At 55.2% G+C, this 25,100-nt stretch overlaps 1 protein-coding gene and 1 pseudogene across 5 annotated transcripts in view; both read right to left on the reverse strand.

Annotated features, from left to right (window-relative positions):
- Positions 1–25,100, reverse strand: part of GDPD5 (glycerophosphodiester phosphodiesterase domain containing 5) — a 90,057-nt gene that overhangs the window by 25,243 nt on the left and 39,714 nt on the right. For 4 of the 5 annotated variants that reach the window (XM_060303723.1, XM_060303722.1, XM_060303720.1 and 1 more), the window contains 3 exons: positions 17,968–18,144; positions 4,403–4,506; positions 508–601 (listed from right to left, as the gene is read on the reverse strand). In XM_060303723.1, the coding sequence (XP_060159706.1) occupies positions 508–601; positions 4,403–4,506; positions 17,968–18,084 (315 nt within the window). In that variant the 5' untranslated portion in view covers positions 18,085–18,144. Of the gene's footprint in view, positions 1–507; positions 602–4,402; positions 4,507–17,967; positions 18,145–25,100 lie in introns of those variants that run through there. The other variant, XM_060303724.1, reaches the window with a different exon arrangement.
- Positions 19,083–20,949, reverse strand: LOC115841776 (protein SET-like; annotated as a pseudogene).

Raw genomic sequence — 25,100 nt, forward strand, 5'->3', positions numbered from 1 at the left:
GTCAGCAAACCTCCCTGAAGGCGATGGGAATGCCCAGCCCTGCCCAACCCAGCCCAAGCCTGGCCTCCTCCCAGATTATTCCAGGCCTCCAGGCTCCTTCTCCTCTAGGATTTTTCCCTCAAGAGGTCACTGGGCCCTGCTTCACTTGGACTGCCTAATTAATGTTTTGGGAGTTCCAGACTCCGGGATTCTGAAGCAGACTTCAGCCTTGTCCCCCAGGATGCCCCAGTCCAGCCTGGGGACTAACCTGAGTCTGAGGGAGTTCCTGGAAGAGGAAGTCTGCAGTGGGGCCTACCAGCGGGATGCTCCACGGGGGCGGGGGAGAACATGCCAGGAGGGGGCAAAGCGAGAGGACCTCCCCGCTTGAAGGAACCAAGCCCCAGCAGCCAGGAGAAAAGCCAGCTGCCCTCCTCAGACCAGGGCGGGCCCCTCCGTCAGCCCAGCGCAGGCCAGGTCTCCCTTCCCCTGGGCTCAGGGCCACCTGCCCTCTGAGACAGCCCCACGTACCTGGAGGCCTGCGACGTAAGTGAAGGCGGCTGCTGTGGTCATGAGGATGGGCACGGACCAGTCGCTCCAGTAGCCCGTGCGGTTGTAGAGGTACCTGCCAGGAGGAGAAGGGGCAAGGGTCACACACCTCCACCAGGGAGCCAGGACGCTCCCTCGGGCCGGCCAGCTCTCAGCTCTCATGAGCCTGCCCACTCAGTGAGGAGGTCATTGTCTCCCTGGTCATAGGTCAGCCTCTGGATGGCTCATGGGGGACACCTGGGCATGCCAAGAAGCATAAACAAGAAGACAGTTCCCCTTGATTCTACTGCACAGAAGTAACCATCACTGAAACTTTGCTGACTCCCTCCAGCGGGTTCCCCCCTCTGCTTATATATATATATATACATATATTTTTTTTTTTTAAGAAGGCTGCTATTTTATAAATGTTTATTTATTTATTTATTTATGGCTGCATTGTGTCTTCGTTGCTGCACGCAGGCTTTCTCTAGTTGCGGCGAGCAGGGGCTACTCTTCATTGTGGTGCGCAGCTTCTCATTGCGGTGGCTTCTCTTGTTGCGGAGCACGGGCTCTAGGCACACGGGCTTCAGTAGCTGTGTCACGCAGGCTCGGTAGTTGTGGCTCGCGTGCTCTAGAGCGCAGGCTAAGTGGTTGTGGCGCACGGGCTTAGTTGCTCCGCGGCATGTGGGATCTTCCCGGACCAGGGCTCGAACGCGTGTCCCCTGCATTGGCAGGCGGATGCTTCACCACTGCGCCACCAGGGAAGCCCCGCCCCCCAACCCCGCTTATATATTTGTGTAAACAGCAAAGCCGGGACCCCGCTGCGTACAGCACAGCAGTCAGAGTTCAGGCGTTGGAGGGAGGCACACGCAGATTCAAATCCCCTGGCTTGCAGGACTCTGTGGAGGTGACAGGCTCCCCTGAATCTAAGATGCCATTGATTGTGACATTCATCTCAATTTCAACGTTAACATGTGAAAAGATGAGGTCTTAGGATTGATAAAATGTAATACCTGACTTCCCTGAGCCTTAGTTTCCTCACCTACAGGATGGGGATAACAAAGTGCCCTTCATAGTGTTTCCTGAGGATGAAGTGAGGTGAGGAACATGGTAAGTACTCAATTCTCTGCTTCTAATTAACACAAGCATTTACTGAAGTCACTAAAATCCTGAGGAGATGTGAGTTTTTTAATAGTCACGTGGTCTCCTATGGAATTAATGTACCATATGAAGCCAACTTCCTACTAACGACAATTAATAGTTTCCAATTATTCACTATCATAAATTAAGTTTTTTTTTTTGCACATACCTTTCTGTATTATTAATTATTTCCTCAGGATAGACTCCTACAAATAGGATTACAGGGCCAAAGGGAATGAACTTTTTAAGGTTCCTGATAGATGCTGCTTAGTTGCTCTCCAGAAAGATTGAACCACCCATATCCTCCCTGTACAATTGGGGAAACTGAGGCTCAGAGAAGGCAGCAACTGGCACACGTCATCAGAGAAACTGAGCCGGCGCCAGGCAGCTTCAGGCTTGCTGCCATCTTGGGCCTGGGCAGGGGGCTGGGAGGGGACACCAGGAGGACACTATGGGGCATCTGCCCTCCCCTGGCCCTCACCCTCAGATCCCAGTGGAAAATCTGTTGGGGAAACTGAGGGCCAAAGAAGGGCAGGCCCCGGCCCTGGCGACTACTCCTGCAAAGTGTTCTGGCTCCACTTGTCTCTCCCTTTTGGCAGGGAGCCCCCACTGGACGGCAACAGCCCAGATGGTCCCTTCCTGGCTTTCCCTGTCTAGCCCTGACCACCTCGGTCTCAGTCACCTTCTCTTCTTCATGAGCTATCCCCGGAGACTCTCTAGACCCTGAGGACCAGGCCAGGGGCTCCTGAATCCCAGCACCGACTCTAAGAAACTGAGGTGACAGGGTGAGGGAGCTGCAGGTCCTCAGGCCATCCCTAAGCCCCAGGCAGCCCTTCCCTCTGCAGCCTCTTCGACAGGGCAGGCATCCGTCCTCTGCTTGAGCTGCCCAGTGACAGGGAGCTCACTCTCTGCAGAGTGGGGTATCTCCGTGGACAGCATGATACAGTCAGGAAGGTTCAAGTCCCTGTCCCAGATCTGACTGCATCTTGCTGTGTGACGTTGGAAAGGCCATTTAACCTCTCTGAGCCTCAGTCTCCTCGACTGTCCCCAGTATGTGTATTTGGCACCAAATGGTTGTGTGGCCCTGGGTGAGTCCTACCCCTCTCTGGGCCTTAGCTTCTCCTTCTGTACATGTTGGGGGTAGACCATCACCTGGGCAGCACACCTGCAGTTCAGCAGAAGTGTCCAGGGTCTACAGTTGAGGGCCAGCAGAGAATGTTCCCTTTTGCCCACAGCAGTGCCTGTGCTTTGGATACCTGAAGGATGAGTAATTGATTTACGGCATTTAATAAAGGCCAGGGGTCACCTCTGGGACTCGGCTGGGGCTCCGGCTCATCTTGCTGGGCTGCAGCGGGACGGCAGCCGGTCCTTTATTGAGCTCATTAGTAGCAGAAGCACAGCCTAGTGCCATGCAGAGGGGAGTGGATGCTCAGGCTCCGTGAACCGCATCTTAGGACCATCACAAAATCCTAGAACCACAGCCCTTCAGAAACCCAGAGTCCAGAAATCCTAAATTCTAACACAATGGCCACCAGCTGGAGATTCAGCCTCCCAGGAAGCAGCCCTCAGGTTTAGGTGAGCTTGGAGCCCTCCCATTTCCATCATCTTATTTCATCCTCAAGAAGACCTGATGAGGTCAGTTACTGAGGACTCACACTTATGTGCCCATGGTCACACTGAGCTGAACTTCTTTCTTTTTGATTGATTTATTTTAAATTTATTTATTTATTTATTTTTGGCTGCGTTGGGTCTTCGTTGCTGCACGCGGGCTTTCTCTGGTTGTAGCGAGCGGGGGCTATTGCTTCATTGTGGTGCGTGGGCTTCTCACTGTGGTGGCTTCTCTTGTTGCGGAGCACGGGCTGTAGGCGTGCGGGCTTCAGTAGTTGTGGGACGCAGGCTCAGCAGTCACGGCTCACAGGTTCGAGAGCGCAGGCTCAGTAGTGGTGGCGCACAGGCTTAGTTGCTCCGTGGCATGTGGGATCTTCCCGGACCAGGGCTCGAACCCGTGTCCCCTGCATTGGCAGGCGGACTCTCAACCACTGCGCCACCAGGGAAGCCCCTGAACTTCTAACCAAAAGGAAAAGGCAGCACTGGATGGACAGGGAGCACTGGCTGCCAAGCCCCAACTCTGCCCCCAACTGGTTGTGTGAACTTGGGCCTCAGTTTCCACACCTGTCAATGGGGGAGTTCCCACTAGAACCGAGGGGACGTCCCCTCCTCTGTGCCTTTCACTGTTTAACAAAGGCAGACAATGGGGGAGCGGGGGTGGGGGTGGGGAAGAAACAGGTGCCCTCGTGCACCCGGGTACCAGCCTCAGCTCTGCCCTTGGACCCGAGGCTGCTGTCCACAAAGGACCCTGATCTTTCCTAGAACCACCTACCAGCCCTGCCCAAGGCCCTGCTCAGGGAGTTAGGAGGCCTGGGGTCTGGGGCCACCTTCTCTGCTGAGGCCTTGGTCTCTTTGGGCCTTGGAGTCCTTGTCTACAAAGGGGTCAGAGGTCCCAGCCCCCAGCTGAGCCCTGCCCCCATCTTACATTCCGATTTTCATGACAGCAGCATGAGGGAGGAGGTCTCAGCTCCTCGCTAAGCCTCTGTTCTCTCCAGAGGACTGTGTCCCCCAAGGCTATACAGAGATTTGGTGGCCAGTGGTGGCAGAGCCCTGAGGACCAACCCGGGAGAGAGACTCAAACCCAAGCCCCGTCCCGTCTCAGCCGCCGGATGACCAGGCCCCGGGCCCCCGCCCCCCGATACCCACTCACCAGTTGAATTCATCGTAGTCGTTGTGGACTTCCCACCAGAAGTACAGCCAGGTGAGCGTGAGGCCGAAGGTCAAGGTGAGAAGCAGAAACCACAGGCGCTCCCACTGGAGGGGCCAAATGAGGAAAGGGGTCAAGTGGGGCAGGGATGGCCCCAGGCCACATCCACCCAGCATGCTCCCACCCCTCCCCCTTTGTAGCCCCACTGCCAGGCAGGGATCACTGCCCTCTTCACACGGGTGGGGACCTGAGGCTCAGAGAGGGAAGTGACTTATCCAACATCACTGAGCCCCAAGTCACAAAACAGTGGGGAGCCAGAGCTGGGCCCCTTGTGCTGCAGCCTGAGGCCCTTCCAGTGTGCACCAGTCTCCAGGAGCAAAGGCCATATCTGCCTAGGCCTTCACACTGGGAGGGTGATCCGCAGTCTGAGGGTCACATTCCTCACCTCCTTCCCTCCTCACACACGCCTGCAAAGTAGGTGTTCTTCCTCACCTCTGCCCCCTGCTACACTGAGGCCCAGAGAGGTGAAGTGACTTGCCCAAGTCACACAGCAAGTTAGAAGAGGATTAAAGAGCAGTGCCCCAGCCTCTACAGTTGAAGCAATGCGGTGTTCTACAACCCCCAGCAGGGGTGGCCTCTCTCTCCTGGCGGGGGGCGGGGGGCTGCTGCCGCCAGCCACCTGTGCTGCTTCCCGAGAGGCCTGCAGGCACTTCCGCTGGGCCCTTGGGCTCATCCCTGCTTTCATCCGTCCCCTTATCTCAGAAGCACAACAAGCTTGGAACATCCTGCTCTCTGGGAAACTGCTGAGATCATCAGTACAAACAACAGACCTTGAGGGGAAGTCAGTGCAGGAGACAACCAAGACCACCCTCCACCTTGAGGGGCTGGAGGGCTGCAGGGCTTGGAGCAGCTCAGCATCTCTCACCCAGCCACTTCCCAGGCCCCTTGCCGGGCTCCCCACAGCTTTCCGGCCTTCTTTGATCCTTCCTGCACCGGACAGCCAGCTTGGAGCTGCGGTTCTAATCCCGATGGCTCCATCTAGAAAGCAGCCCCACTCTGGTCCACAGGGCAACCCTCCTGCTCCCTGAGGCCTGCCCCGTCCCAGCAGGGTGGACCCCATCTCCTCAGAGCTTCCATAACTGTTGCACCCGTGTCGGTTAAGGCACAGACCCTGCAGTTCTAGAACTGTCCTTCTATATGTCGGTCCCCCTGCTACACTGTAAGCACCTTGAAGATCTGGGTGGTCTTCATATTCCCAGGGTAGGTGGCAACTTAGGGAAGATTCGATAGTGAGATGGCAGGTGAGCAAAGATCCTCTCTCCTACTCTGGCATGAGTATGCCCACCCAGGAGAGACTTCACCGGGGCTTACCACCCTACCTCCACAGAGGAGCCCTTGGTCTTCTGTGAACCCCGAGCCAGCAGCGGTGAGTGGCCATCTGTCCACAGAGATCACTCTGCCTCAGCAGGTGCAAGGCCTCTGGCCAGAGGACAAGGTTCTGAGAAGGGCCCCGGGTGAGGGGTAAGCCTCTGCCTATGATGGGTCCTGTCCCAGGCCAGCAGCATGGAGTCCCATGGGACCAGGGAAATAGCTGCAGGGACAGTGGCAGGTAGAGAACCCGCCACAGGTGCCGGAGGGTGGGGAATGTCCTATGGTGATGTGTGATACAGGACCCAGGGGCAATTCTGACAGGTGGCCAGAAAGACCGCAGGTGTCAGGAGGGCCCACAGCACACAGGGGTCCTGTGAACTAAGGGCCACAGTCCTCACTTGGCTGGATCCTGAGAGTGGGGCAGGGAGGACAGGGCAAGAATGAGGGGCTGCCGCCCCTCCCTACCCCTGGGAACCGCAACAAAGAACTAGGGACCCCATTATTGGAGCCAGGCATCAGCCGGGGCTGGGGGCCACCCAGGGATGAAAGTCCTGGGAGCTGAAAGCCAGAGGTCCCACGGCCACAGGGAGCCTGTACATGGGGATAAAGAGGCCCCATCCACAGTAGGGATGGAGGGGGCAGGTCACTCTAAGAACAATCAGAGGAAAAAACTGAATGGCAGGGGCTGGAAGAAAGGGGAGGGAAGGCCAGGAACTGGGGGAGGAAGTGGCCTGGGGAGCAGCTCCACTGACAAAGAGGCTCCAAATGGCACTAATGGTCCTTGTCAGGGCGTGTTACAGGAGAGGGGCCTGAGCCAGCTCCGCCCCCCAACAAGCCAGCCTGGCCCTGCTCCAGAGATGCAGGCTGTGAGGCCACGGCCCAGCTGGCAGGGATGGGGGAGCCACTGGCCCTCCATCACCTCCCACAGTCTGTACAATGCCTGGGTATTTATCCCCAACTCAGAGCAAACAAAGACACCAAGACTCAGAGACGGGCCACCACATATGGCTGAGCAAGGAGTGCTGCTCACATCACGGTCACCAGCGATGTCCTTATTCATCATGACAGTTTGCGAGCAGATAACAGTCGAGATCCCTGGGGAAGGGGCGCTCTTTGCTAATTTGCACAGAGGCTCAATATGGATGAGTGGAGGTGAGTCAGAGATTGAGCAACGTATACAAGGTGACCAAGTCGGGGAGAAGTGGAGGGGGGCGTTGAACACAGGTGCCCCGGCAGGAGGCGATCCTCTGCTGCCCCCTTGGGAACCAGCCCCGCACAGCTCTCGCAAAACCAGCCCTTGCCCTCTGGGACCCAGGCATGTTAATCCCAGACGCAGTTCGGCCTCCTGAGAGTCCTTTATCCTCTCTTGCTGGAGTCTACACCCTAGGCCAAGCCTTCTTCTCCTTCAGGAAGCTCTCCCATCCCTCCAGCTCCCAAGACGTCCTTTTCTTTTTTTTTTGGCCATGCCACGTGGCATGTGGGATCTTAGTTCCCCTACCAGGGAACGAACCCATGCCCGCTGCAGTGGAAGTATGGCAGGGAAGTAGAAGTCTTAACCACTGGACCACCAGGGAAGTCCCAGGACCTCCCTCTCTTAACTGCTTCTGCACAGACTCTTGGTACCCATCAACTTGACTGTCAATCACATTCTGAATTGTGGAGGTGGAAAGAGCCCAGGCTCAAGAGGGAGACAGACCTGGCTCTGCCACTTGGGTGAGTTACTTAACCCCTCTGAGCCTCAGTTTCCTCACCTATAAAACGGGAATAACACCCCCTACTGTGGAGGGCTGATGTTCAATGAGGTGATATACATCAAGCGGCACACCGTAGGTGCACACTGAGGGACAGTTCACTGGGCTGTGCACTCCTTCAGGGCAGGGATGGCTGAGGTATCTCTGTGCACCCTGGGCCCACATCCCTCGGATCACAAGGAGGTGCTCAGACATGGTGTGAGGAACAGAAGGTGTGGACGTGGTGGGGATGCAGGGAGGTCTCAGGGCCACCAGTGGACAAGGACATCACCCAACCCCAGATTTATCCTCAGGCGAAGGCTGGGGTCCCCAGGGAACCAAGGGAAGGAGCTCCCATTGTGACACCATAGCCCCTTCCTTCCAGTCTTGCAGCTGCCTGGGAGCAGGATGACGGTCAAGGCGCAAGGAAGAAGGGCTGAGAGCAGCTGGGGAAGGGGACGGGCCCTGGCTGCGGGTGGGGCAGGGGGCTCCATCCCTGTTACAGGGGTGACTGTGGCGGAGAATCCCAGAGGCCCGGCCCCATCCCGTCTCCTCCCACTCTTGCCCCCATCCTCCAGGAAGACGAGACCCTCCACCCCACACAGGCAACCGTATGCCAGTTTCTCCTGCCCATTGTCTCCTGTTGGCTGTCACGTCTTCTCCTCACCCCTCTTGTCTCTGTCCCACCCCCAGCCTTCTGCATTTAGAGGAGAATGTGTGTGTGGAGAGAGAGCCTATTAGCAGCTGGGGCTCACGGGGTCACAGAGCGCTGCAGCCACAAAGCCCAGCCCCGCACAGGACGTGTGCTGCCTGCTGTGGTCCCCTGCCCACCCCAGACCGCGGCCCTGGGCCAGAACGCACACAGACACTGCTTACGCTGCTGGGGTCCCCCCGGGGCCTGGAGCACCTCCCCTGGGTCCCCCGAAGACCCTGGAGACTGAAATCTGCGTCAGGACGGCCCCTGAGCGCGAGCCGCCTCCCTGCCCTTGGTGCCCCCATGACCTCAGGTTCACTGGCGGAGGCAGAGCTGTCTCGCTGGACTCCTGTTCCCTGCCTGTCCTCCGGGGCAGAGACCGCCTCTGCGTCCTCCAGGATAGGAGCTTGCCCTGCTTCTGCTCCCACAGCTCCGGAGATGGGCACTCTCCCTGTGGGTGCTGCTGGGCCCTCCTCTGGGCTGAAAATGCTTCCCTCTGAGACAGCAGCCAGATAGAGGCAGGCTGTGTTTGGGAGTCCGGGAATGCTGGGTGTGACTGGCCACCTACTAAATGGGTGACCTTGGAGAAGACATTGCTTTATCCTCCCTGAGCGCCGGCTTCCTGCTCTGTAAAATGGGGACGGCAGTGTTGGACAGAAGTATCTGGCAATGGCAGGGTGTCAGAAGTTGTCCTTGCCTCCATCCCTGCCTGAGGTGCAGCTGATTTCTGCCTCCTCGGCTGCCACCCTGCAGCTGGTTCTCTGACACCACAGAGAACAAGTCCGGCAAAAGGGCAAGAACACGGGTCAAATGACCAGGGCGTGGGGGGAATACAATCAAGGGCTGGATTTTCATTCCCCGCCCTCTACCACTAGCCGCATGGCTGCGGGCCAATCACTCGGGACCTCAAGCCTCAGCTTCCTCCTCTGTTCCTGCGGATGACATCACCTCTACCTCACAGGAGGACTGCCAGGCTCAAATGGGATTACAGATGTAAGCCGTAGTTGCCAAATCCATGATCGTTCCTATAATTATCATTTCGTGTCTGACAGTCCTTTAATTATGTGAAGACATTTATCAAGTCTTCCCCGCCCCCTGCTCTACGTCACATATCCCCAGCTGATGAAGACAGCCAAGCGGATCGCCCCCTCCCAGCCCAGGTCGGTGCCATGGTCAGGGGGGATGCAGAGGTCAGGCCCAGCTCTGCAGGCTGCAGTCCTAGGAGCCAGCAAGGCTGCAGGAAGAAGATCCCACATCGCTGGCCACGGAGGACAGAGCCCTGTGTGAGCGCTTCGCAGAGTTGGGGGTGGGGCAGTCCTAAGAGCCCTCTACCCGCTGCTTCACAGCTTGCCCTCTCCACAGCTCTGCAAAGCAGACGGAATAGTCGGAGGAAACCAGGGCTCAGAGAGGGGAAGTGAGCTGCCCAAGGTCACAAAGGGCAAACGTAATGATGGAGCCAGAATTCACACCCAGCTCTGGGTGCCTCCAGCTTCAACCATCCCAAAGCAACAAGAAGCAAGACATGTAATTATCCTTGTCTGACCGAGGAGGAAACTGGCTCAGAGAGGCAAGGCCTTGCCCAAGGTCACACAGCAAGTCACAGGCAGAGCCAGGGCGGGAACCTTGGAGTTTCAGAGTTAGAAAAGATTTCAGAGATCATCTTGCCTCATCCTCTAAAGGTCCAATTAAGAACTGGAGAAACTGAGACCCAAAGACAGGGAATGGCCTGGAAGGATGGACACAGGATTAATACCAGGTAAATTAGTACAGAAAGGATGGAGAATTCAACAGATGGTACTGGGACATCTGGACATCCATTTGGTAAAAAAATATATAATTAGACCCCTACTTCATACCCCACACCAAACTCAATTCCAGCATCTCCCCTCCACACCCGCGCCACCACTCTCTTCCAGTCATTCCACACACGTGCTGAGCCCTGGACACTGGGAGACGGATCAGGCTTGGACTCTCCTCTGAGCAACCTGCACAGAAGACTGACCAGCCAGCAGGCAACGCCAGTCGTAGAAACGAGTGTGGCGAATGGGGCAAGCAAGGGCTGTCGAGGAGCACACTGCCAGTTACGGGGGAAGGGATGGTCTGCAGGGCTCTCTGGAGGCAGCAAAGCTGAAAGGAATGGGCTTACCTGACAAGGTAAGGGCAGAGGGAGGGAGTGGAAGATGGTGCAAAGGCACAGAGCCTGGCAGCTTTTGTTTGGGCCCACTGGCTTCTTAGGGGTTTATAAAAGCTTTCTCTAGGTAAGAGTAGTAACTTTCATATAGATTGTCTACTTTTTCTTATTTTATCAGTTGACTTTAATTTTGTTTTTCATGCTTTTTGTTTAAAACATTTACATTTTTACGCGGTCAGATCTACCCCTTTTTCCTTTATGGGTCTTTGCCTTTGGTATCGTGCTTAGGGCAGGTGGCCCACGATTATAGATTTAATTCATATTTACACTGATAATTTCTCTTCGTTTACACTCGAATCTGTAATCCACCTACCTATCTATAGTTCCACATGTGTGTATACGTGTATGGAGAGAGGTTTCGAAGCCTTTCCTCTAAAGCATGAAGATTAGAATTTCTTTTACTTTACATCTTTCCGAGTTATTTGAATTTTCTCAACAAATGTGTGCTTCCTAAACAGAAAAAAAAGGAGCTTAAAAAAAGAAAAAAATACATTTCGTCCATCTGGAATTTCTTTTGATTTGAGGTAAGAGACAGGGATCTAATTTTACTTGCACCAGATGGATACTTCAGCTGTCCCTGTACGGTCTGTGATATTTGCAATGATTTCCGTGATTGTCTACCACACAGCACGCTCTCAGATGTGTGTGGGTTGTTTCTAGGTTTTCTAGTCTGTCCCAAGGCAGCCCTTCCCCGCGTGCCGGCTCCGCCTGGCACGGCTCCTTCCACGTGGCTGAGCTCAGCTCCCTGTGCCACTCCTGGGGTCCCGGCTCTGCTTTGAGGCCCCAGAGTCCAGCTGTGCCCCCAGCACCACACAGCCTTGCAGAGACTGGAGAGCGATTGAGGGGTGCCTCCCCGCCTAGTCTGTCCACCTGCAGGCTGCACCTCGGGCACACCGGCTCCTCTAATCATCCTCCTGTTTCATCCTCGCCAAGTTCCTAACGGGGAGACTGGTGAATGTCAGCTGGGAACGGTGTGTGGAGCTCCCAGAAGAGAGAGCTGGGCAGCCCTGGCAGGATTACTCTGGCTCTGACCCAGGAGATTTGGGGGAGGAGGCAGCCTAGGGAGGTTTGAGATGGATCTCAGCATTAGGGCCGAGTAGGGAAAAGGATTAAAATCCCCAGCCCCCAGCCAGCTCCTGACAGCCTAAGAGGCTGGATTTATTTTTCTGGGCTACAGGGAGCTGGGCAATTAGGCCTCTGTCTGCCCTTGCTTCTGCCAGGGTGCACTCAGAGTGGCTCATTAGGCAGGAGAATGAAGCCAGGCTCAGCCTGGAGCACCCCGTCCTTCCCCGAGCATCCTGTGGCTTGCGTCAGCCCTTGGGGAGACGTGAGCAGAAGAGCTGGGGGCCCTTAGGAGGGATTATCCCAGCGCCCTGCAGGGGGCCCGGCCAAGGCCACAGGGTGGTGAGTGGCCACAGCCTCTTGCTGACGCCCATCACCTCCTGCCCCATACATGCTCCCTAAGCAGACACGCAAGGTGGTCACAGAGGTCATGAACAAGAGCTTATTCGTCTTCCCGGGAGCGTGGCCTGACCACGCCCGGCCCCCTCAGTGCCGTTCAGAGAGGAGGAGGTGGGGTGCGGGGGTTCCCGAAAGCCAGCGACGGCCTGGCTTTATTACAGCAATAAATCCTTAGCTCCCCGTGCTGCAACAACTTCTGCCAGCCTCGCCTCTCTCTCATGGATGCAATAATATCATCTCCCATTTTCTTATCCTCATGGCAAAGCTGCAAGGTTTACAGGATAAAATGGCTCTTATCATCGTCAGTTTAGAAGTGGGAGAATTGAAGCTCAGAGGGCTCCTCTCTGACCTGCTGGGTCCCTCTCCCCGAAAGCACCAGAGAAGGGAACAGCCATCCCTTTGAAAGCGTGTAGGGAGGACACGTTTTCCCCAAGTTGGAACAGTGGTCTGTCCTGTTCAGGACGTGAGACACGTTGGTATCTGTTATCTAACTGGACCCTTGGGGCGTGGGTTTGTACCTCCACCTCACCCACAGCAAGCTGAGGCCCAGAAAGGGTCTGGCCTTGTCTAAGGCCACACATTAAGTCACTGGAGGAGGCAGGGTAGAGTTCAGGCCGCAGCTCCCTTAGCCAGGAATGGCCAGGTGCGTCTGGCTGACTCCAGTCACACCCTGGAGCCCATTCCAAAGGCTGCTTCCTCCAGGGAGCCCACCTTGGTTACTGAGTGAGATCCACTCTTCCCTGCCCCATAGCCCTGCCACAGGCCCACGTGGTATCGATAGGACAAGAACGTGGGGAGCCAGCTGGGAAACTCACCCCCTCCTCCTCCCACTGGCAGAGCCTGGCCCCACCTCCAAGGGTGGCCTGGGAGGTCCCTCGGCTGAGTCAGCACCCCTCCCTGTCAGCCTCCACAGGGGCACTGGAATGCAGCATGCGCCCCTACTCTCCGGACCACCCAATGTTCCTTGGGGTGCTCACCCGGGAGCTCATCGCGGGTCCAGCCTCCCCACCCTCACTGGCTTCCTCACTTGCTCTTCAAGTCACCCGCTCAGTCTTCCTCCCACTCCTTGCCTGAGGTCCTCCTCTGAGCCAGGCCCTGGCTTCAACACACTCACGGTCCAGTGGGAGAAACAGGAAGTCAGGACCCACATGGGCAGCCCAGGCCTGAGATGCTGCGGGAGCCCAGGGGAAGGGGAGAGGCAGGGAAGGAGGCCTGACTCTTTTGTCTGAAGGGGACACTTCTTAGAGGAATAGAGATCTGCGATGAGCCTTGAGAGGCAGAGACAAGAGAGAAGGCATTCCAGGCAGAAGGGACAGCGGAGCGAAGGGCAGTGCTGTGAACGGGTGAGGCAGGTTATCCCGGGATGGCTGCGTGGAGGGTGAAGGGTGACAGAGTGCTGATGGATTTCCCAGCAGCAGGTGTCTTCCTGCCATGGTGGGAGGTGCTCCCATCGAAAGAGGTAGGCAATGGTGGGGTGGGGGGGTGTATTTTGTCTGTGTTCCACCCGCCCCCACTGCGCTATTCCTGGACACTCCTGAGACCGCGCGGCCTCTCACACACCCCCTGGGCACAGCATGGTTTCCCGACTCCAGGAATGGCCTCATCCAGCCAGGTGGAAATCATGGGATGACGGGAGGCATCATCAAAATTCTCTTCTGCAGCCAGTCTGCTGAATGCACCGTCTAGGCGTCTCTAGAATCCCTCCCTTTGCTACTTCTTTGCAGACCCCTCCCCCTAGTTGAGGCCTCAGCCTTTCTTGTCTAGCTCCCTGCCATCCCCGCCTCCACTCAAGGCCCCTCAGCGCATTCTCTGTGATTGAACCAGAGTGGTCCTTGCACAGACCGAGTCCGACTGGGCTCCCACCTCCCAGGATGGAGTGCAGGCTCCCCAGCACAGCCTCTGGCTCAGGTCCCCTTGGCCACACGCTCTCCCTCCTAACACCTGAGCTGCACTGGGCCAAATCGCTTTCAGTTCCCAAACACAAGACCCTCTTGTAACATGCAGCTCCCCTGCCTTCCCCACTCTGGCATGACATGATGTGCTAACTCGCTCTGACACCAGCTCAGGCAAGCTTTCCTGCCTGCGGTGTCCCTGGGCCCCGGCAGTGATCACCCTGGGTGGTCTGGAGGTCTGTTCTGATCTGCTCCCCACCCACTAAGGAGCCCTTCAAGGGAGGGAGGAACCAGGTTTGATATACCTTTGACCCCTGGACTCAGGGCAGGTATCAGGACAGGTTTGTTGATTGAGTAAGTAACCAACACATCCCAGGCAAGACTGTTTGGTGTGGAACGGGGGAGAGGGCACGGGACTGGGGGTGCAAGCAGGTGCAGTGCAAGCCGTGCCTTCAACTCCTCGGCTTGAATAAATCACTTCCTCTTCCTGGAGCCCCGTCCATAAGACAGAGGGGGTCAAAAGAAGCTTAAAGCACCTTCAAAAGGCAAACATACCATAGAAGTGCGAGAGAGTTGACTGTCTCCTTCAACGTCTCGGGCTGGAAGTTCCTCCAGGCATCTGACCTATATCCCTCTTGCTACAAAGGAGCTGGTTTTGACACTGTGCTGCCTCCCACAGATGCAGAGTCTTCAGGGCCCCCTGTGGGGATGGCCTGAGAGCTGCCTTCTGTCCTGCCCCATCCTTAATTGGCAATATTAGAGTAATGAGTCACAGACAACAACCAATTAATTATCCCCAGTTATAAAAAGCTTTTGCTTCCGCTTCCTAGCTGTCGAGTGAGCCAGCCTTCTGCTGCCAGGCTCCTCCACTTCCTCGGTGTTGGGGGGCAGGAGAGGACGTCATTTCATCCCTCTGGTCCTCAGTTTCCTGTTTCCTTATTTGTCAAGTGTGTGTCCTGGGGGGAGGGGACAGTGTGAGCAGAGGGTTGGAGGAGATGGGAATGTGAGGGGCGGGGAGGGGCAGGAAGGAAGGAGGCCAACCTGGATGGAGAGCAGCGGGGCGGGGGCTCCTTCCCAGGCTCCCTGCACCCCTCTTCCCTCCCCAGGATCCCCGTCCAGTACCGCGGGGCCAGCTCTTAACCAGGGAAGCACTGAGGGTGCCTAGCCTGGCATTCAAGCCATTCCCCAACTTGTCCCAAATGCTCCCGGTCCCTGCTCTTCTCTCTGTCAGGCAACTTCCCAAGTCCTCCTCCCAAGTCCTGCCTTTCTTCTTTAAACACACCCAGACTTGGGGCTTCCCTGGTGGCTCAGTGGTTAAGAATCTGCCTGCCAATGATGGGGACACGGGTTCGATACCTGGTCCGGGAAGACCTCACATGCCACAGAGCAACTAAGCCCGTGCGCCACAACTACTGAGCCCACGTGCCACAACTACTGAAGCCCACACACCTAGAGCCCATGTTCCACAACAAGAGAAGCCACCACAACGAGAAGCCCGTGCACCACAACGAAGAGTAGCCCCAGCTCGCTGCAACGAGAGAAAGCCCGCGCGGAGCAACGAAGACCCAATGCCACCCCCAAAATTAATTAATTAATTTAAAATAAATAAATAAATAAACACACCCAGACTTAAAACCTGCCTGTCTTCCTGGCAGCCTCCAACTTCCTGACGCTCTTGCTGCAAATCTATCACGGATGGGGCTTCAAGCCTTGATTTCCCCATCCATAAACAGGGCATAACAATTAAATATGCCCCAACAGGGTGTTAGAACAATCAACAGCGCAATGCCTGTAAGCCATAAGCTCCCTGCGTACAACAGGTGCTCAACAAACATTAACTGTTACTCTCACACTTCGTTCCCAGCCTGAGGATGAGTGCTTCTGTGACTCACCACCTGTGTGTCACCGCACTGCAAAGAAGAGGCCCAGAGAGGTTCAGCTTCACTGAAGAACTTGACCCTAGGCTTCCCTGACTTGGGAGACACAAGAGGCTCCCCCAAGAGGTCCTGAGCGGAGGCAGTGCCTGGTGGGGGCATGGGGGGTGGAGGGGTAAGGGGATGCCCAAAGGAGGAGGGGAAGGTGGGGATGAGGAAAGGCACAGGCCCAAAGCTGGGCCCGCTCCCCCCGGCCGAGGCCTCTCCAGGCCCGAGGGGCTCTCCTTTCACTCCCCAACCTGCGCTCCCAGAGCTCACTCTGGGCCTCTATTTGTTCAGCAAAATTTACAGAGCAGCTTCTCTGCACCAGCCCTGACTTTGAGACACCAGATTGCTGTTGCTTTCACTGTGTCAGGCCAGGAGCCCAGCCCCCATCACGGTTCTGGCCCAGCTGTCTGGGGAGGGACTGGGGAGAGAAAAGAGAAGAGAGGAGAGCCAGGGAGAGAAGGGTGGGCCCGCGGAGGCTGGAACCCAGGAAGTGGGAGAGGAAGCGGGAGTGGAGCTGAGTTAAGGGCCGGGGTGGGCCGCCCGCTCATCCTCAGCTGCGAGGTGCGGGTTGCCTGAGGTGAGCTCAGCCCTTTCTGCAGAGGCCCTGCCACCCAGAGTTGCTGCAAAACCCTCTCCCCTCTCCCAGCCTCTCCCAGGCTGTGGCCTGCAGCCTCCGGCCATTGCCCCATACCTGGCACCTCAGGCCTTGGCATTTGCAGAGCCTACGCCGCTTGGGCCCCCAGTCAACTCAAAACTGGCCTCAACCCACCACTTCCTCCAGCCTGGGCCCTGGGCGGGCCACAGCCAAGACCCATCACTTCCTGATTCCACAGCCTGGAACTGGCTGGCCCTGGGCCCACCAAGAGGTGTGAGGTGCCCTGGGAGAGAGCCGCCTTCCTCCAGTGTCTCTTCCGAAGGCCAAGGGCTTCCTGCTTGGGAGCTCAGCCATCCTTCTCCTCCCTTCCTCAGCCTCAGCAGTCTTCCCATCCCACCCCCACCGAGAGCGCTGGACACCGTGCAGGGCCAGATCCGAGCTCTGCCCCTCTCTAGCTGCGTGACCTTGTCCTGGTCACGGACGTCCTTGGCTTCTGTTTCCGCATGTGAAGCGGTGGCGATGACATCTAGCTCACGGGCTTGGGAGCAACAGGGGTGGCCACGTGTCAGTGCTCAGCTCAGCGCCCGGCACACAGACAGACACCTGGGTGTCAGCGGACTGCGAGCTCCTGCCCTCCCGACACGTGGAGGCCCTGCTGACTTCCTTCCGCTGCCTCAGGGGAGAATGGAGCTCGGAGCACAGCACATAGGACGGACAGGCTGCCCTGGGCAGGTCCCTCCTCTCCCTTGCCTCAGTTGGGCATGTTGCCTCCTGTGTGCTAGAGTGGGTACACGGCAATGACTCAGGCCAGGTACCCACAGGTGGTACCTGCTTCTTACCATTTGGGGGTCATGAGAACAGGCTCCCGACTCAGTCGAGTGCTCTGTCCCTCTGTCCTTACCAGCACAGGCAGAGAGGGAGGGCAGGGAGGTGGACAAGCTCCCCCAACCTCCACATCCAGATGTAGTCTGGTGATGCTTGGCCTCTGACCTCCGCCCCGGCCACTCCAGCCCGTGTTGGGGCTGGCTGAATTTGGAGGCTGGCCTCTTTGTTCAGACAAGCAGGAGGGAGGAGAAAGTTGTTTTCCAGGCAGCAGAGCTTTTAGATAAACACCATTTATCTCTCTCTCTGTTCCCTCCTGAAGGAATTGGGTTCCTTCAGAGAAGAAACTAGATCCAATGGCTGATGGTGCCCCAGGGACGGAAGTGTGGCCTGGGGTTTGGCTTGGGGAGCCGGACACTAAGGGAGGCTTTCTTTATCCAGCTGAGCACCTGCTGCCAGCCCTGGCAGGCTTGTGGCTCAGGTGACTGGGCCCTGGTGCCAGGCCATGGCCCTGCCAGCTCCCAGGCTCCAGGATGGCCTGGCCCAGCTCTTCACCCTCCCCTTGAAGAGCCACCCGTCTGCTTACCTGCCCATCAGGATCTGCCAGGAAGCTGAGAACTTCTACTCACCTTGGGGGACCCCACCCTCTTGGAGCAGCCCACACCCCACACTGTCAGAGGGGAGTCAACAACTGGCTACACCCATGTTCCCTGCCCACCTAGTCAGGTAGATTCGGGAATTTCCATAGGCCCATTTTACAGAAGGAGAAACTGAAACCCAGAAAGGGCACTGGCCTGTCCAGAGCCACACAGCAGGGTGTCAAAGCTGAGACCCCTCCCCCAGGCCCTGGGGCTCCCTGGGTCCTTTGGCCGCATCCCAGCACAGCTCACCGGTGTGGTGTCATCGTGAGAGCGCTGGTAGCGCTTCCAGCGGCAGCCGTAGATGCCGGTGAGGCAGGAGAGGCAGAGCTGCGGCTCATAGTACTGCAGGGGCTGGTGTCTCACCATGCTCGCGCCCGCGGCCCTGGCGCCCTGCCCTCAGGCGCCCATGGAGGCCCCCGGCTGGTCCTGGGGAGGAAACAAAGTACCGTGAGGCAGGGGAGGGGTGGGGACCTGGCCCCAGCACAGCAGGTGTCCCTGTAGTCTAGGTCAGGGAGGGTCAGCCTCTGCTCAGAGCCCTGCCGTGGGTCCTTGTCTCTCTCGGAGTCAGAGGCCCATCCTTGCAAGTCCCCTAGGACAGTCCCCTGCCACCCACCCATGACCTAATCATCCAACAAAAATCCCCATACCTATTAGCAGTCACTCCCCCACTCCCACCCCCCAGCCCCAAGCAACCTAATCTACTTTCTGTCTCCACGGATTTGCCCATTCTGGACATTTCACATAAATGGAATCATATGATATATGGTCTTGTGCGTCTTGCTTTTTTCACTTAATGTTTTCAAGGTTCATCCATGTTATAGCGTGAATCAGTACTGCATTTCTTATTATGACTGAAAATTATCTGATTGTATAGCTATACCATTTGATCCACTCACCAGTTGGTAGACACTTGGGTTGTTACCCCTTTTTGGTTGTTATGAATAACTCTGCTGTGAACAAGTTTTTGTGTGAATGTATATTTTCATTTCTCTTGAGTAATACTTTGGGATGGGATTGCTGGGTCATACGGTAACTCTATGTTTAACTTTTTGAAGAACTGCCAAAAGCTGTCTTCCAAAGCTGTTGTACAATCTTACTTTCTCCAAGTGTTATCATTATCATCCCCATTTTACAGATGAGAATTCTGAAGCACAGAAATGTTTAGCCATTTGTCAAAGGTCACACAGCAGAGCCTGGCAGTCTGGCTCCTTGTTCTAACCCAGGGGTTGGCAAACTACAACTCACAGCCAAATCCAACCAGCCGCATATTTTGTGTGTGTGTGTGTGTGCGCACACACATTTAGTTTTATTGTGACAAAGCAACTTGTATAATTTTCAGGTTTAAAACTGAGCATCATCGTCCCTTTGCAGTGAAACAAAAATTTAAAAATAAACAGGAACAAAATTACAATAGTGAATGTCAATTGCAAATAAGATCCTACAGGTTCTGCTGCTTCTCCCATCGAGTGGCAGGGCTCAAGTCATCATTAGGAGAGAACTTTATTTTAAAAGTGTCCTCTTAAACTGCAAGGATGTCCGTTAAACATCACAATTAAACATGCCAAAGGAGAAGCCATGTTGTCAAAATGCCCACTTAACCCACCCAAACGTCTCAAACCCACCTTTGCTGACCTTCTATAACCTCATTTTTTTGTTTTTTTAAACAAGAGAAAGTAGACAGATACATGTTGGTAAATGCTAACTGTCCACATTCACATAGAGACACGGTGTAATCTCTGAGCCCAATATACAGAGAAAGGAGGAAAAAAGCTAGAATTCTATGCATTACTACACAGGGGCCTAGCACCCTCCAGCTTCCAGCAGACCTAAGGGAGCAGAAGGTTTTTTTTTTTCCCACAGAGCATGGTGGTGTTGATTCCATAAAGGTTTTTTGAGACAGGAAGGGATAAAAATGAATTTGGAACAGAAAGGGGTAGAGATTCTTTTCCCACTGAATTCTGCTCAAGGTATTTCTCCCCAAAATAAGTTGTGAGCCATGGTATAAAGGAGAAATGCGACCTCAAAAACAGGGCGACTGAGCACAAGAGGAGGAGAAAAAAGAAAAATAAAAGACTGCAACTTGCTCCCAGGGACTGGAGAAAATTTAAAAAGGAAGGTTGGAATCCATCAGTGTTCCATTAGTCATCTTCCCCTTCATCTTCCTCTCCTCCCTCCCCATCATCATCACCTTCATCCTCATCCCCTTCCTCATCAATATCTTCTAATCCTTCTTCCTCTTCATCATCACCATCATCTTCTTCTTCCCCTTCCTCATCATCCATGTCCAGAATCAAGTAGTACTATAATGGATTTGGCCAAAATATCATCTTTTTTTTTTTGCGGTACGCGGGCCTCTCACTGTTGTGGCTTCCCCGTTGCGGAGCACAGGCTCCGGACGTGCAGGCTGAGCGGCCATGGCTCACGGGCCCAGCCGCTCCGCGGCACGCGGGATCCTCCTGGACCGGGGCACGAACCCGTGTCCCCTGCATCGGCAGGCGGACTCTCAACCACTGCGCCACCAGGGAAGCCCCAAATATCATCTTTGATGACCTCTCCTAACTCATCTGCACCAGCATCAGAATGATCAGTAAACCAGGTGAAGAAGCTCTCTGGTTCCTCACGCTGTCTCTTCCTGCTGGCTTTATTCTACGTTTGACTTGAACATTTTGTCAAATCCTTTCCGGATTTCCTTTTGATTTCAGTGGACTTTGAAGGTGGATCACCACTCTCATTCAGATGAAATTCTTTGGAGAGAACTTTATTTTCGAAGGGTTTTCATCAAAATAAAAATCTATTCTGTAACCTGATTTAATATCTTCAAATTCTGTCACTTCGACTCTCGTCAAATAATGCAGCACCTCTGCAAATAATGCAGTACTCCCCAAGGAGTACAGACACTGTGGATGGTTAACAAATGCTGTTACCCCAAAATCTTGGATTTGGGCAGTCAGTTCCGACCTCTACTGAAAAAATGGTGGGCGGAGTTTGTTTTATTTCTGTTCTACTTTCACAATCTCCTCCCTGGCTTGTTCGTTAAGTCCGTCTGTTTCATTTTGCGCTTCATCAATATATTCAATTGCTTCTTGCTGTTCTTTTTCTTCCTTCGGCAAGTTCAGAGAAGCAGACATTTCCTCTGGCCTGGAGGCAGGAGTCAGTCTCGGTTTCTTCGGTTTCTTTGCTTGGGGTGGAAGTGAAGACTTGTGTTTGGGGGCCATGCTGGGAGAAAAGCCAAGAATCCACCCAAGGGAAGAAGCTCGTACCAGGAGCTCTGAGAACTCCAGCCACGTGTTTTTATACAGCCCACAAGAGAAGAATGGTTTTTACATTTTTTAAGTAGTTGGGGGGAAAAACCAAAACAAAAATATGTTTTGATCCGTGAAAATTATACGTGAGTCAAATTTCAGAGTCTGTAAATAAAGGTTTATTGGACGCAGGCCCACTCACTCATTTATGTATTGTCTATGGCTGCTTTAAGGATAACTGCAGAGTTATGACAGAGACCATATGGCTCAGAAAGCCTAAAATACTTACTGCCCAGCCCTTTATAGGGAAGGTCTACTGACCCTGCAACCACGGGGCCACCATGGCCCCTGAACCGGTATTGTAAGTGCAGCATATGGTTGAGAAGGGAAAGGGTGCTGTGGGCACTTAACAGGTGCAGGGAGGGTCTGGGCATGCTTCCCAGAGGCAGTGCTGAGCTGAGGCCTGTAGGATGAGCTCCCGTCTCTAATGCCCCAGAGGCCACGCCATAGGGGCACCGGGCTTCAGGCCCACCAGCTACTTCCACGTCTGGGCCTTGCTCAGGGCCTCTGCCTAACACCCCCTATCTCCCCCCGCTCTCCAAGTGCTAACCTCAGCACAGGGATTACAGCCTCCTGTCCGAGTGCGGAGGCGCGTTAGGAGCTTGCTGGGCACACTGACCGACCTGGAGCCTCCTAGTTGCTGGGAATCGTCTGGTGCAGCCTCTGTGCCTGTGGCTCCCTGCGGAGGCATGTGGACATGGTGCAGCTGCTGGGGGCTCTCGGAGCCGTGTGGAGCCCAGGGCTTGGGGGACGGTATAGGACGGCGATGCTGCTGCGGTCAGCTTAGCACCCATGGGGTTGGGGAGGTCAGGAGTGGGGTCAGCACGTAGGGGATCCTCTCAGCTTTACTCCTCTCTAGGAGGAGTGTGTGGGGAATTCCCTGCTGGTCCAGTGGTTAGGACTTGGCGCTTTCACGGCCAAGGGCCTGGGTTTGATCGCTAAGCTGGGAACTAAGATTCCACAAGCTGAACAGTGTGGCCAAAAAAAAAAAAAAAAATGGAAGGAGTGTGTGCTCACATATGTACTCCCACATTCACAGCCTTCCAGAGGAGGTAGAAGGCCAGAGTCCACAGCCAGGGACCACGTCTCACCCTGTGAACCCCCAGATGAGGGTCTCTGCTGTCAGGTGGGCCACAACACCTGCCCCTACTTCCCCCGGAAGGGAGGAAGCAGCTAATATGTAGAAAGGGCCCTCGATTCACCCTGCCTTGGCCAATGACTTGCCCTGTAGCCAGAGCCACTCAGGGCTCTTCCCTGAGCCTTGGTTTCAGCTTTTGTCTTGACTTCCCAAAAAGGTCAGATGACTGGGGGTTGGGGGAGGGGCAGCGGTGCCAGGAGGGCACATGGCTGCAGTGACTGAGGCACGGCAGGTGGGCATTCTGCAGGCAGGGGCCCTGCCCTCCCATTCCTTTCCCAGGACCCCCACCCCCACCCCGACTCTGGGACTGATTCCCATGTGTCCTCTGCTCCCCCACCCCCCATGAATGAGCATTACAACCCACCCAGGAATGGAATTTCCATTTCAAATCTGGAAAAGAGGGAAGTAGAGCTGCCTGCACCAGGCCTCCAGCCGGGGACTCAGCTGACTGTGGCTCTTGGAACTATTTCCCTTCCCCCACATCCCCACCATGAATTTTCACACTATTCAGAACTGCAGGGGCATCTTTGAGAGGCAAACCTCTTTTCTTTCCTCTGCATGTTCTCCTGGGGCCATCAAGATAGCCAGCGGCTCCTTGCTGTCTCCAGGGGGGTCACCCAGACCCATCATGGGCACAGTGACCGCCTCATCACCCCCAGCCTGCCTCTAACATCCCTCAAGACCCTTTTCTCAGCACACCCTTGGCCACTGCCAGGGCAGTGGCCCAGTCTCACCTCTCCCCTGGATGGGGAATCCCTGCGGTGGGCCTTGCCCTGCCAATCCAAGGTCTCACCTGCAGTCAGAGTGAGTTTTTAGCAGACAAGTGACCAGGATCTGGCTCCTCGGGCCTCAGCACTCCAGAACCTGCTGCCCCTTCATCTGGCTAACACCTCCTGACCCTTCGAGTCTCCGCTCAGATGTTACCTCCTCTGGGGAGCCTCCCCTGAGCCCCAGGTTTGGTTAGAGGGCTCCCGGCATCCCTCCTTCTTCCTGGGCAGCCTGTGGGAGCACCACTGACATGCCTGCTCCCCCAGGGGATAGCCTGAGTTATTCCGACTTCCCCAGTGGCCAGCACGGGGTAGCAAGGGGAGGCAGCCCTGGGGGTGTCCTGGACCACACTTCCGAGAAGGCTCGGAAGTTCCTGCTGCCCAGACCCTGAGCGGTCAGGACAAGCCCCCAGAGACCAGATTCTCCCCAGCTGCCCCCCCTCCTGCCAGGGCTAATGGCATCATTGCATCAGTTAACTTCTCCAAGCCACCTCCCAGAGCTGCTGATATCAGCCAGGTTCCAAAGAAATCCTCAGCCTGGAGCCCCTGCTGGCTCTGGGACAAGAGAAAGCCCTCACCTCTTAGCCTGATGTTTGAGGGCCCCCCTCAGCCCAAAGTCTCGTTTTCTGTCTGAATTCCTGGTCCCTCCCCCGAACTTCCACAGCCTCCTGTTTGCACAGGGAAGGGGCTTCAGGAGGGAGTCAGGAGGGAGACGGAGTGCGGGTCTGCTATGGAGTGGGCGAAGGATGCAGGGGGTGGGCATACACCTCCAGGGGCCTGGCCCATCCTTACACCCTGGGAACGCACCTCACCCACTTCCCGGCTCCTCGTCCCTCCCCTGACTCTCAGGGTGCCCGGCCCTCACTGCCCCCAGACCCCGCTGCCTCAGGCCCCAGGCCTGCTCTCTTTCTTGAGAGTGGAAAGAGTCTCAGGCCAGGTGTCAGTGCCTGGATCGCAGCCTGGTCTCCTTCAACTGACTTGCTGTGTGTGACCTTGGAGACTCATTTTACCTCTCTGAGGAATGGGCACGAGATGGAAAGACACAAAAAGGGCCCAAGGCTGCAATCAAAAGGAATAAAATACTGACACATGCTACAACGTGAATGACTCCTGAAAACATCATGCTAAGGGAAGGAAGCTGGTTACAGAAGGTGGTGTGGGAGCTTGTGGGGCAGCATGCCGAGCGCCGCACCTGTGTCAGCTCCCGATGACAGCTGTCCAAAGTAGAGTTTGACAGTCTTCTTTTACAGGTTAGAAATATGGGCCCCAGGTGGATGGAGGAACAAACTGGGGTCCATCCAGACAATGGAATATTACTCAGCCGTAAAAAGAAATGAGCTATCAAGCCGTAAAAATACACGAAGGGACCTCAAAAGCATATTGCTAAGTGACAGAAGCCAATGGGAAAAGGCTGCACACTGTATGATTTCACCATATGACATTCTGGAAAAGGTAAAACCAAGAAGTGGTAAAAAGATCAGGGGTGGCCAGGGGTTGGAGGTGGGGAGCACAGGGGATTTCTCGGGCAGTGAAACTATTCTGTATGATACTGTAATGATGGATACGTGTCATTATACATTTGTCAAGCCCCACAGAATATATAACACAAAGACTGAACCCTAATGTAGACTATGGACTTCAGTTAATAATATTGTAGCAACACTGGCTCATCAATTATAGCAAGCGTACCCCCCTAAGATAAGACGTTAATAATAGGCAAAACCATGGGGTAGGGGAAGGAGAGTATGTAGGAACTCTGTATTTTCCGATCAATTTTTCTAAAACTGTCACCAAAAAAATCATCTATTAATTAAATACATAAGTATTTAATTTAAACATCTATATCAATTGATCAACAGATAGCTGGATCAATAGATCTAGGCCTGAGAGATTACACGATTCACCCGAGGCCAGACAGCTAACCATGGAGAAGAGAGGATTTGAAACCAGGGCTGCCTTAAAGCCTAGTCTTTCCATGGCACCAGCCCTGGATGGAGGGTCTGTCTGCTGCCCACGTTTCTACCACCTTCCGTGTCCATGACAGCTGTAGCATGTGTCACTAAGAACTGCACCGCAAAGGGCCAGGTTCAATATTTTGGTTGGCAGCAGGGGCATGGAGTGTGACCGAGAACTCTGGGCAGGAAAAAGGACCCCCCCACATACAGTGGGTGCAGG

The sequence above is a fragment of the Globicephala melas genome, chromosome 8, assembly GCF_963455315.2.
Source record: "Globicephala melas chromosome 8, mGloMel1.2, whole genome shotgun sequence".
NCBI classification, from domain to species: Eukaryota; Metazoa; Chordata; class Mammalia; order Artiodactyla; family Delphinidae; genus Globicephala; species Globicephala melas.